Below are 13,987 nucleotides of genomic sequence, written 5' to 3' on the forward strand. Positions count from 1 at the left end.
ATCAGTTTAGTCTTTTTTTACCTGTTATATGCTCATTCTAAGGATCCACATCACTGCAGAGACAGAGACCGGGGCTGAGGACAGAGAGAGCAGCTGAGGACAGAGATGGGGGATGAGACAGGCTGAGGGGAAAAATGGAGATGGGCTGAGGACAGAGACGGGGGCACATACAGGGGCTGAGGGGAGAGATGGGCTGAGGACAGAGACAGGGTCACATACAGGGGCTGAGGGGAGAAACGGAGATGGGCTGAGGACAGACGGGGTCACAGACAGGCTGAGGGCAGAAACGGGATGGGGAGAAATGGAGACAGGCTAATGACAGAGACAGAGACAGGGGCAGAGATGGGCGGAGGGGAGAGAAAGGGGCTGAGAACTGATGTGTAGCTAAGACAGGGGAGAGTAATTTGGGCAACACTAGCTGGGGATATAATAGATACAGAGGACACAGAAAATATAGAAATGTACCCATTGCTATAATGGTACTGCGGTCGTTTACGCGACTATGCGTGTTCTACACTAACAGTTGCTTATTGTCTGCCCCTTGTACATGAATCTACCAATCAGAGCAATAATGATTCCATCTTTGTCTCCCCCTCTGTCAAGGTTGTTTCACATAATGCACAACAAAGTAGTCCCCAAATGGTACCCTATTCCCTAAAAGGTGCACTGCTTTTGACCTAGGGCTGGGCGATATGGCCAACGTATCACATCACAATATTTTAACATTTGTGAAGATATTTTATGTTTTTGAACTGTAAAACTTCCAAATATGCTTTATGAGTAGTTCATGAGCCCCCAGTGTGGCAACACATACATTCTAAGGGATTTCAATGGGTCTTTCTCCATCCAAATTGTTTTATACTGTTCAATCAAACTTAAAAAATATATATATTTTGTACAAGTTATGCACTTTTGATATTACGTATTCATGCTTCACCTATTCCTCTCTGATTTTGACGATACCATTGCACAAATAACATTCTAGGCCTGCACCAGAACGGGTCCCAGGCTGCATTAGTCATCTACGTCTTAGTTCATTTAGAAGCTAAAGTTAGCCAGCTAACTAGCAATTAGCATTAGGGGACAACCATTTATTTTAGCCACAGCTTGCTAAGAAAAGAAACTAGCAGACAGTAGTTTGCAGACAGTAAGATAAACAAACTAATGTTGTTATAGAACGCTAGACTGCAGTGTGAACGGCAAGAAAGTGACTCAAGAGCAACCGCTCTCTCCTGGCATGACAGGGGGCAGGGTTTGGTGTAGGGGAAGTGACATACAGCACGAGGAGAGGGAGAAAGACATCAAATATCAAACAGAGTAAACTATAAAAACGAGCCGGTTTTTGTAAAAAAAAAAAAACAGCAATACCGTTATATAGTAAAATACGGTATACAGCCCAGCTCTATTTTGACCAGAGCCCTATGGCTTAACAGCAGCAGGACTCCTCCCTTCTCTCTATTGGCTAACCAGAGCCCCCTCTCTTTGTTATAATCATTAACCCTGTCTGAGTCCCAAATGGCACACTATTCCCTACCTAGTGCACTACTTTTGACCAGAGACCAATGGGGCCTGACTGACAGGTCATAACAGATTCCCTTGTCAGGGGGGGGGCTTTCCTCCCCCTCAATCCCTCTTTAGTCTGAGCCTAATCTGCACTAACCAGCCCCTTCTACTGGACTTGTTGTTTTACTTTTTCTGAACTCAAATTCTCCCTGACTGGTAGTCATCATAGCATGCACACACACTGCTGCTGCTACACTGCTACAAGGCTGCGGCCTGAATCTCTCCGTCTGCCTGCCTGCCTGTCCGTCTCTCCGTGCTGGGTGTAAAGTGCTGACGTCGGCACAGTGCTGTGTGTGTGTGTGAGTGTGTGTGCGTGTGTGTGAATGAGAGTGCGAGAGAGAAAGAGTGCGAGAGAGAGAGACTACATGGCAGTGCCAGCCCAGCCACCGTTGCCCTGCTGTCACATACCATTCTACCTAGGGGAGGGATGGAGGGCGCTGGGCGAGACGACTGGGCTCTCCCCTCCTCACTCTAGGGGTGTGTTGTGCTCAACAGAGGCAAGGTCACACTACTAGCTTATCTGTGAGCCAAGACTTGTCTGTTCAATGTATACGTATTGTCTGCAGTGTAGTGCAAGGGGAGAGACGGAGTCTGCGGCAAGACAGAGACGGAGACTTGTGCAAGACAGAGACTGGGGCAAGACAGAGACTGGGGCAAGACAGAGACTGGGGCAAGACAGAGACTGGGGCAAGACAGAGACGGAGACTGGGGCAAGACAGAGACAGTGACTGGGGCAAGACAGAGACAGTGACTGGGGCAAGACAGAGACAGTGACTGGGGCAAGACAGAGACAGAGACTGGGGCAAGACAGAGACGGAGACTGGGGCAAGACAGAGACGGAGACTGGGGCAAGACAGAGACGGAGACTGGGGCAAGACAGGGGGCAAGACAGAGACTGGGGCAAGACAGAGACGGAGACTGGGGCAAGACAGAGACTGGGGCAAGACAGAGACTGGGGCAAGACAGAGACTGGGGCAAGACAGAGACTGGGGCAAGAGAGACGGAGACAAGACAGAGACGGGGGCTGGGGGCAGAGACAGGGGCTGGGGCGAAATACAGGGGTTGGGGGGACAACCTGGCTAGCACAGTCAGTGCAGGGCCAGGGCGAGGGAGGAAAGACAAGGGCTGAGAGCACTCAGGGTAGCATGGGTATAAAGCTGTCATGATGTCTGCATGGTCTGGGTTGAGCTTGGCTGTCTGAGGAGGGGAGGGGGGTGGAGATGCCATTTCCAACCAGCCCAGTAGCTCTCTCTAATGGGGAGAGAGAGATTCAGTCACACTTAGTCAGAACACCACTCCCTGACACCGATTACCCACAACAGAGCAACTGGAATGGATGTGGAGCTGAGCCATTTGTCATGTCGCTGCAATGGCTGCCTTTTCAAGTGTTCAATTTAGAAGACAAAAAGTAGAGGGAAATACAGTAAAGCATCCAAACAGAGACTCAGACACAGAGGGAGCCATTACCTTCATGTTCATGTTAAAATGAGAGGAACTAGACAGTCCGAGTGTGGAATTTTGGACGAAGAGAGAAAGACTGACAGTAGAGAGGAATATGAGAGAGTGACAGAACTAGTGAGAGTGTGAGGAGGGGAGGAGGAAACTGAAGCCGGTTTCACATGGACGATAGCAAAGGCACATTTGAGAGGTTTTCGAGAGGTATCAATTCGAGAGACAATACTTATGTCTTGAGTAGAGGTCGACCAACTGATTTTTCAACGCCGATACCGATAATTGGAGGACCAAAAAAAGCAGATACCGATTAAATCGGCTGATTTTTATTTATATATTTGTAATAATGACAATTACGACAACACTGAATGAACACTTATTTTAACTTAATATAATAAATCAATAAAATCAATTTAGTCTCAAATAAATAATGAAACATGTTCAATTTGGTTTAAATAATGCAAAAACACAGTGTTGGAGAAGAAAGTAAAAGTGCAATATGTGCCATGTAAAAAAAGCTAACGTTGAAGTTCCTTGTTCAGAACATGAGAACATATGAAAGCTGGTGGTTCCTTTTAACAGGAGTCTTCAATATTCCCAGGTATGTAGTTGTAGGTTGTAGTGATTATAGGAATTATAGGACTCTCTCTCTCTCTCTATACCAATTGAAATACCATTTACTATTGGATGTTCTTATAGGCACTATAATATTGCCAGCCTAATCTCAGGAGTTGATAGGCTTGAAGTCATAAACAGCGCAATGCTTGAAGCACAGCGAAGAGCTGCTGGCAAATGCAGGAAAGTGCTGTTTGAATGAATGCTTACGAGCCTGCTGCTGCTTACCACCGCTCAGTCAGACTACTCTATCTAATCATAAACTTAATTATAATAACACACAGAAATATGAGCCTTAGGTCATTAATATGGTCAAATCCGTAAACTATATTTTCGAAAACAAAACGTTTATTCTTTCAGTGAAATACGGAACCATTCTGTATTTTATCGAACGGGTAGCATCCCTAAGTCTAAATATTGCTGTTACATTGCACAACCTTCAATGTTATGTCATAGTTATGTACAATTGTGGCAAATTAATTACGGTCTTTGTTAGGAAGAAATGGTCTTCACACAGTTTGCAACGAGCCAGGCGGCCCAAACTGCTGCATATACTCTGACTCTGCTTGCACTGAATGCAAGAGAAGTGACAATTTCCCTAGTTAAAATAAATTAATGTTAGCAGGCAATATTAGCTCAAGTATAAAAATATATACTTGTGTATTGATTTTAATAAAAGGCATTGATGTTTAGGTACACATTGGTGCAACGACAGTGCTTTTTTCGTGAATGCGTGTTAAATCATCACCCGTTTGGCGAAGTAGGCTGTGATTGATAAATTAACAGGCACCGCATCGATTATATGCAATGCAGGACAAGCTAGATAAACTAGTAATATCATCAACCATGTGTAGTTAACTAGTGATTATGATTGATTGATTGTTTTTTATAAGATAGGTTTAATGCTAGCTAGCAACTTACCTTGGCTCCTTGCTGCACTCGCATAACAAGTAGTCAGCCTGCCACGCAGTCTCCCCGTGCAGTGCAATGTAATCGGCCATAATCGGTGTCCAAAAATGCAGACTACCGATTGTTATGAAAACTTCATATCGGCTCTAATTAAAATCGGCCATCCTCTAGTCTCGAGCGCTACCTCCGAAGGTCGCCCCCCCCCCAGAGTGGTGGGGGGTTTCCTGGGGCCCAGAGTTGTTCATGGTCTGGTAGGCTGACCTAACCAGGTAAAACTCCGGTTATGACATAGTAATAAAATCAGCTGTAAAAAAACGGTGTTATATGGGCTATGACGGGACCAGATGTGTTTCATCTGATCATATGGTTTAAAAAAAAAAAAAAAAAAAAACTCCTGGCCCTAGAGAGAATGAAAACATTCAAATCCTGTCAAACAAATCATGAGGCGAATCAGATTTTAATTTTTTTTTTAAACCATTACTTTGTCCCTCTTTTAAACTCTTGAGTGTCAACATTTTGTATTAAACAAAATTAAAAGTGCTGGGGCAAATGCCAGGTTGCCACACGTTTGCCAGCAGCCCTGCTATGCAGATCTTTCCAACGTGGATAGATGGAAAATCGCCACACAATGCTATAAATAAAGAAACAGAATCTATATGTACGATCTATATGCATTTCTTTTACCACACGTAAACCCTTAAATTGTCTGCACATGCTTGTGAATTGTTGCGTAAGCAAGAACGTCAACCAAACCCCCTCTCGGCTCGTACATCAAAATTTTGTCCAGATAACTCTTATTCAGTGAGAATAAGCTCTTTACTGGTGGGGCGGGGACTGTTTGACTGTGGTGTAATACCGTGATCATTCAGGAGGGAGTAGACTACAGGGTCATTCACAACTAGAGCGTGGAATGAAAGCAGAGTAGGGAGGAAGAGGAGGGGTTGGGACAAGAGGGGGGGTCACAGATTTCCTGTCCCGACCCTGCGGAGCTTGCTAAGCCAAATCACAAGTTCTCACTAATGAGAAGGGAGAGGGGGGTAGAGAGAGGTGCAAACCTGGAACACAGGGCACACAGTCCGCCAGCCAAATCGCCATAACAACCAACAATCTGACCCACAATGCACCTCACCACCCACAATCCTGAGCGTAGCAGTGGTGCTCTACCCCCCCGCCCCGCCGGCTTAACACCGGGGCGCTCTGCTCAGAATCCTCCTGTGCTGACCGGACATAACATATCCTCCAATATATTAAATAATATAATAAAGCTATATAGAATAAGCTGTCCATAAGGAAATCACTCATCTCTGCTTTGGAAATACTGCGACTATCATCCATGTCAATAATAACAATAACAGGGAAACAAACACTAAATTCATCTCGCAGATCGTTAAGAGCGATTATGACGGACAAAAGGTGAAATCTGATTATGCTTGAAATATGACTTAACCCTCTGAACCCCCGGCCACAGCCCCGTACACATGAAATCCAGGGTTAGACAGAGGGACAAAGCGAAGGATCAGACAGCCAGCCAGGTCTGGGGGATCAGTGGGAGTTCGGGGAGGGGGGCAGCGCGGTGGGGTTTGGTGGGGCTGGTGCGCTTCCCGGCACCCCAAGCTCCACTGACAAGAACAGCACATGGTATTGGACATGTCTAGCTAGATACTAAATACTGAAGCAGCAGCAAAACCACACCAATCTGTGCTGCGCCAGCTTTTGCAACCCTCCCAATGCCCCCAAACCAACCTCCAAGATCAATGTTGTAATCCCTGCAGCTTTCCTTTGTTGACTCCTCTGCAACAAACAAAAGAAAATACAACTAAATGTTATTTCCCCCCCTTGGCAGGCCTGGGAGGTCCCGTGATGGGCCAAATGTTTTGAGACGATGTTCAGCAGCATTCCTGATCCAGGGGATAAAGTGAGTCTGCGTACCAAATGGCAACCTCTGTCCTATATAGTGCACTCCTTTTGACCAGAGCCCTATGGGTGCACTACTGGGACCTGGTCAAAAGTAGTGCACTACATAGGGAATGGGGTGCCACTTGGGACTCAGCCTGTGCCACTTCTAATTCCTACTGAGCTCTAGACGAATGCTAACTTGAGCGAAAACTTGCGTACACAGCAGTATGAGTTAGGTCCACGCTGTCAGCGACTCACTAACAAAAACCAACCATAGACACAGGCAGGGACTTCTGAAACAGGGCGATCCTCTGGCCACCCCCACCACCGCTCCCCTCATGCCTTTGTCATATGTAGGCTATATAACAGTCGCTCTGGATAAGAGTGCTAAATGGCCAAAACCTAAATCTGACAACATAAATAAGGATTCCATTCAAAAACAATTGTTTATTTGTATTTTTTAACTAGTTTTGAGGTCCAGAGTGGAGTTTGAGGGACATGGGGAAATAGGGTGCCAGCCTGGACTGGCTGAGTGATCTAGATGGCTCAGTGACAGCATCATTCTAGGGTGGAGCACTAGAGAAAGTATCCTATTTAGAATATCTATACTGCAGGTGGCAGGCATTTCATTTAGCTTGTTTTGCCCCAGCCTCATTTGGAGCTGATGATGTAAGCTGTGAGGTTATTGATAACAGTGGTAACCTCCAAAATGACACCCTATTCCCGCCATAGTGCACTACTTTTGACCAGGGCCCATAGGAAATAGGGTTCTTGGTATTTGGGACACAACCAGAGAGAAGACTGGTCAATATCATACAGTGTAACCGCTTTAAAGGCAATATAGATGTTAGCTGTTTGCAAACAATAATATATTCTGTTTACCCTCACTGTGTGTGTGTGTGCGTCCCCGGTGTGAAATGGCTAGCTAGTTAGCGGTGCGCGCTACTAGCGTTTCAATCGGTGACGTCACTTGCTCTGAGACATTGAAGTGTTTCCCTTGCGATAGGCAATAGGCTTTTGTGGAGCGATAGGCAGTGGTGTAAAGTACTTAAGCAAAAATACTTTAAAGTACTACTTTCATTTTTTGGGGATATCTGTACTTTACTATTTATATTTTTGACAACTTTTACTTCACCACATTCCTGAAGAAAATTTTACTCCATACATTTTCCCTGACACCCAAAAGTACTGGTTACATTTGGAATGCTTAGCAGGACAGAAAATGGTCCAACTCACACACTTATCAAGAGAACATCCCTGGTCATCCCCACTGCCTTTGATCTGGCGGACTCACTCAACACACATGCTTCATTTGTAAATTATGTCTGCGTGTTGGAGTGTGACCCTGGCTATACGTAAATAAATGTACAAATTTTAACAATTTTGACGTGTGCTTTGCTTAATATAAGGAATTCGAAATTATTCATACTTTTACTTTTGATACTTAAGTATATTTTAGCAATTACATTTACACGTCATACTTGAGTAAAAGTATGAACGCATTTGGTTTTAAATATACTTAAGTAGTATTTTACTACTTTGGTTGGTGTGTGAACACGCTGTGTGTGTGTGTGTGTGTGTGTGTGTGTGTGTGTGTGTGTACATTCATGCGTGTATGACACAGATGAGCTTTCATATAAAGCCGCACACTACAGCAGCAGATTGCTGTTGCTCTAAAGCCGTTTACTGGCCGAGGCCCACATTGATGCACTGTTCCATCCTCCTAACGCTGTGCGTAAGTGTTGCATGACCCAATTTCCTCCCCTGACAGAGCCAGGCAGCAGCACAGCTCAGACAGCAGCACAGTCTACAGCTCAAGCTCAGAGAGCACTACAAGTGCAAGTTGAGTAGCAGCAGTAGTAGCCTAACAGTGGTGAGTCTCACTACTAGCTCTTGGCCAGCGGAGGCTGAGGGAGCCTCCCAGGCCTGGTGGCATGGCAGCAACACCATCACCACCATGGAACTGAGACAGCACCAGCTGAACACAGAACAGCACAGACAGCACTAGCGGGAACACAGACAGTACTAGCTGAGCACAGCGGAACACAACTCTCACCTCCACTATTCCATTGGTTCCATTGCGCCAGCCAGGCAAGCTCAATCGAGCGCAGCTTAAGTGTTTGAAAGAACGTCAATACTATTTGAACCCAGTTCTTGATGAGACAGCACAGCACACCTCTCCCCTCACACACCACTGGTCCAATTAGTAGAAGGACCAGCAGACAGTGAATACACCACCTGGTGCCCTGGACAACAGGTGGAGAGCTCCAGGCAGTTTCACGAGAGGCGTGCGCTGCTCAGCGTAACATCACACTCTAGTTTTATTTGCAATAATTGCTCACAGCCGAGAACACTTGATAAAGCGGCTCGCCGGCCCAGTGTAGCTCCCCTGTTAGAGGCACCAGGCAGAGAAGCAGAGAGGCAGAGACAGAGAGAGGTGGAGGCAGGGGTAATGGAGCGTTCTACTTTCACCTGACCGACTATGAGGGAAACACGCCTGACTACAGCTACACAGGTTCTCCAGAGACTGACTTCGAGGCATTCAAATCACAGAGCCGGTGTGTTGGGCCGGTGTTTGCTAGAGGAGCTGCGCTGGATGGGGGTGAGAACATAGATGTTGTAGTGAATATTATACAGTATTCGATGTGGGGGTGGGGGGGTAATATGGTTAAAGTCACACTGTAAAAATTAGGAGAAGGTCAAAGTATGCTCATGCAGTCAAACTGTAGCCTTTGACTACAGCACTTTCATGATGTATAATGAGAATTCTATGATGGCTATTGTGCTCCAGTTGGAATTCCAGAATTGTTTACAAAAGTCCTCCACATCTCATATTGATACGTCTAAGTCACATTTCAAAATAAAATCTAGGGCGTATAATATTGAATTAGTTAGAGACTAACATGGTTAGTGGTTAAATTGGGTATAGTGAAAGAAGAGACATGAAGCTGTAATGTTACACAGTTCCTATTTGAACAGGCTCAGCCCTCCAGAATAATGACAAGGTGAAAACATGGGTACAGAGATGAGGAAGTCATTAAAGAAAAATCATGTTTAATACTATTATCGCACACAGAGTGAGTACATGCAACTTATGTGACTTGTTAAGCACATTTTTACTCCTTAAATGATTTAGGCTTCCCATAACAAAGGGGTTGAATACTGATTGACATTTCAGCTGTTCATGTGTAATTAAATTGGTCAAAAACAATTTAATTTCTAAAAACCTATTTCCACTTTGACATTATGGGGTATTGTGTGTAGGCCAGTGACACCAAATCTCAATGAAATCTATTTTAAATGCAGGCTGTAACACAACAAAATGTAGAAAAAGTCAAGGGGTGTGAATACTTTCTGAAGGTACTGTCTTTAATCTTTAGTCTAATAAACTGCATGGATTATGGATGGTCTATTGGATGGTCTATTTCTCACATAACACACTTAAGACACTTTAACGGTACAAAGAAATCCCACCGTGTCAAAACGAACAAATTATCGAATTGCCATTTATCAAATTGTACCGAAACTCCCTTTTTCCGTCACAGCGGTTGTGATTCGCATAAAAACTGTGGATGGAAATGTGGTTAGAGAGAGAAACACACACACAAAGAAGAGAAGAGAGAGAGCCAGCTACCAGCTCGTAACAGAGCCCAACGTGTTCTCTTAACAAAGGGAGCTCTGGTTTCACTGGTGCTGAGCAGTTTACCCATTGCTCTATTCTACAGTTGTGGCCAAACGTTTTGAGAATGACAAATATTATTTTCACAAACTCTGCTGCCTCAGTTTGTATGATGGCAATTTGCATATACTCCAAAATGTTATGAAGAGTGATCAGATGAATTGCAATTAATTGCAAAGTCCCTCTTTGCCAGGCAAATGAACTGAATTCCCCAAAAAAACATTTCCACTGACATGTCAGCCCTGCCACAAAAGGACCAGCTGCCATGTCAGTGATTCTCTCGTGAACACAGGTGTGAGCAGTTCAATTGTTGTGAAGGAGGGTTCAGGGCGGCCAAAAAAGTCAAGCAAGCGCCAGGACAGTCTCCTAAAGATGATTCAGCTGCGGGATCAGGGCACCACCAATACAGAGCTTGCTCAGGAATGGCAGCAGGCAGGTGTGAAACAAGGTGAGCGCTACCATCAGTCCTGTGTCATGCCAACAGTAAAGCATCCTGAGACCATTTATGTGTGGGGTTGCTTCTCAGCCAAGGGAGTGGGCTCACTCACAATTTTGCCTAAGAACACAGCCATGAATAAAGAATGGTACTAACACATCCTCCGAGAGCAACTTCTCCCAACCATCCAGGAACAGTTTGGTGACAAACAATGCCTTTCCAGCATGATGGAGCACCGTGCCATAAGGCAAAAGTGATAAATAAGTGGCTTAATCCCATTGAGAACTTGTGGTCAATCCTCAAGAGGCGGGTGGACAAACAAAAACCCACAAAAAAACAAATTCTGACAAACTCCAAGCATTGATTATGCAAGAATGAGCTGCCATCAGTCAGGATGTGGCCCAGAAGTTAATTGACAGCATACGAGGGCGGATTGCAGAGGTCTTGAAAAAGAAGGGTGAACACTGCAAATATTGACTCTTTGCATCAAATTCATGTAATTGTCAATAAAAGCCTTTGACACTTATGAAATGCTTGTAATTATACTTCAGTTTTCCATAGTAACATCTGACAAAAATATCTAAAGACACTGAAGCAGCAAACATTGTGGAAATTAATATTTGTGTCATTCTCAAAACTTTTGGCCATGACTGTAGGGCCTAGTCAGAGCCACATATTGTCTCGGAAACACTACCTTCTCCAGGCCTCCCAGCCCTCCCTCCCAGTCCCACCCCTACCATGCTACACCCAGAATTAAGACTGAATCTCCCCTGACGTACCCCTGGTCCTCACAGCTGGATCCACTCATCTTCAGGGGATCGGCTTGGGTGATGGGGGTGGACACGGAAAGGGGGTATTTTTTAATGTTGTCTAATCCGTGGAATCAAAGCATAAACAAGTCCCTTCCTGTGCGACCCAACCCTAACCCACCCACCCTACACACCCCAATCCCCTCCACTGCTTTCACATCCCCGCTCCCCCTGGACCCCTGGACCAGCAGTAAATGTCTGAGGGTGACCAGCAGTAAATGTCTGAGGGTGACCAGACAATGCCTGTGTGTGTCCCTATTAGGCAGACCATATGCCCAGGCGACCAGATCGATCACTGCTGAATGGATTATTGTGACACCAGGACCGGTCCAGTGGCAGTTTCCAGCACAGCTTCGATCTTCCCTCAATTGAACCTGTGTGTTGTGGCAGTCATCCCAAACCCATCCCAGGGGCATTGCCATTAGAGACAAAGACTGGTGGAGAAAGATAAATCTTCCTCTATTTCCCATAACTCGAACCATAGTCTCTCGTGTCAGACGAAACCTAACATAACATGAGACTTGGCTCTTGGCGCCAAGATTACCATGTCAACAAGCCATATGCCACACCCATCTCTTACCATTTTGATTGGTTTATGCCGGAGGTCCGCATCAGTCACGGGGACGTCTTGATCTTTGGGGGTCACGCCCCTGTTGGCGAGGAGCTGCAGCAGGGTGGCATTGTCTTTTGGGGCCCCTGACCCCTCCTGGTCCGCCTGCAGCAGACCGTAGGTGCGGCAGTAGAGTTCGGAGGAGAGCAGGAGGCGTGTGACGGGGGGCTTCAGGTGCTCCTGCTCATACTGGTCACAGTAGAAGGGCTCCCGCAACTCCACTGGAACATGCTCTACGGACAGAGAAGAGGGACAAAAACAGTGAGGGAAATAATCATGTGGGAGCAGAGTACACTATTAATAGGGAAAACAAGGTCACTCTGAGGGAGAAAATACAGAAAAGACACCCGGACTGCATCCAATATACCAGATAGGGATGTGAGAAATGAAACATTTTTCTTAACGTTTAAAGCGCCAATGTTTTATCGGTGTGTTCCATTAAAAACAATAACAACAATAAGAAAGCTTCGCTGCTGCAAGAAACGGTTTGGGTCCCTGTCAGATGGTTAAGCATCGCACCTGTACTACCATTACCGTACCTCAATTCCAACTCGGGAAGTTTGCATTTCGTTCTCATTTCACTTCTCAAAGTATTGCCATACAGGACTTCGCTGCTGTCATTTGCCTTTCTCTGCCATTTTTCCAACTGTTAACGACAATGACTTAGTGGTGGAGAGACCACTCCTTGCACGTTGACTCCCCTTTCGGACTGTCAAGATTCGATTCCGGTAGGATTCAGTATTTTTGGAACGGAAGAGACTGTTCTCGGAAGTACGGGAACTAATCAAACACTCGCATCTTTAATAGCGAGCCAGCGAGGGACGGAGAGAGAACGGAGGTGCACAGTATAGGCAGTAGGGCGCACTACATGACCAAAAGTATGTGGACACCTGCTCGTCGAATATCTCATTCCAAAATCAAGGGCATTAATATGGAGTTGGTCCCTAATTTTGCTGCTATAACAGCCTCCACTCAGCCGTAATGTTGGAAACATCATTATGTTGTCATACAGAGTCACATGTAGTTTTTAAAGGACCAACTAGTTTGACCTGCTTCGTGTTTACATTTTTGAAATTGAAAAAAATATTGATATACTGGTATAGTCACGGCCCTAATAGGCATGTCGGCTGCCAGACAGACGATCTATCGGCAATTAAAAGCTGTATCTCACAATGCCATGCTGTATCGCGCAGATTTCTTGGCTTGCCATGTCTCGCAACTTCAGTAATCACCAATGAATAGGATATTGAGATTGAGCGAGATTCAACACTTCCGCTCTGACAGTCACACAAAGTATCTGCCCATGTGCACAGGTTCACTTCACGTGTTGACAGCGTGGCAGCTAGGGAACCAATGCTCTTAGTTGTCACGGAAATTGACCCACTATGCTGTTTACTTTCTGCATCTACAAAAACGTTATTACAATTTTGTATTATTTTTGTATTTTTTATAATTAGGTTTGGGATTTTTCTTAACATTAAGGATCCCAATTTCATTTTAACGTTTAAACTTTCACACCCTTAATACCAGAGGTCTTGAAAAGGAATAGGGTGCCATCTCAGACACAATCTCTCAGCTGTTTGTTCTGGATATGGGACAGGAACACGAAGTTCAAAGTCCTAACAATATCATTGGCAAAACACAGTTTAAAGTCCTGTTGTCAGATAAACACATATTCTGTTTGTCTCTTCATATCTAATAAAAACAAACTTAAAGTGGCTGTTTCCTCATCAATTATACACAGAGTATACAAAACACTAGGAACACCTGCACTTTCCATGACAGGCTGATCAGGTGAAACCAGCTGAAAACTATGATCCTTTATTGATGTCACTTGTTAAATCCACTTCAAACCAGTGTAGATGAAGGGGAGGAGACAGGTTAAAGAAGGATTTTAAACCTTGAGACATGGGTTGCGTATACGTGTGCCATTCAGAGGGTGAATGGGCAAAACAAAAGATTTAAAGTGCCTTTGAACGAGGTATGTTAGTAGGTGCCAGGCGCACTGGTTTGAGTGC

At 45.0% G+C, this 13,987-nt stretch overlaps 1 protein-coding gene across 1 annotated transcript in view; it reads right to left on the reverse strand.

Moving 5' to 3' along the window:
- The window catches only part of camsap3 (calmodulin regulated spectrin-associated protein family, member 3), a 51,396-nt gene that overhangs the window by 24,707 nt on the left and 12,702 nt on the right, over window positions 1-13,987 (reverse strand). Inside the window, 1 exon segment of the mRNA XM_042327278.1 lies at window positions 11,940-12,202. Within this exon segment, the coding sequence (XP_042183212.1) occupies window positions 11,940-12,202 (263 nt within the window).

Source organism: Oncorhynchus tshawytscha, linkage group LG09 (genome assembly GCF_018296145.1).
Source record: "Oncorhynchus tshawytscha isolate Ot180627B linkage group LG09, Otsh_v2.0, whole genome shotgun sequence".
Classification (NCBI taxonomy): domain Eukaryota; kingdom Metazoa; phylum Chordata; class Actinopteri; order Salmoniformes; family Salmonidae; genus Oncorhynchus; species Oncorhynchus tshawytscha.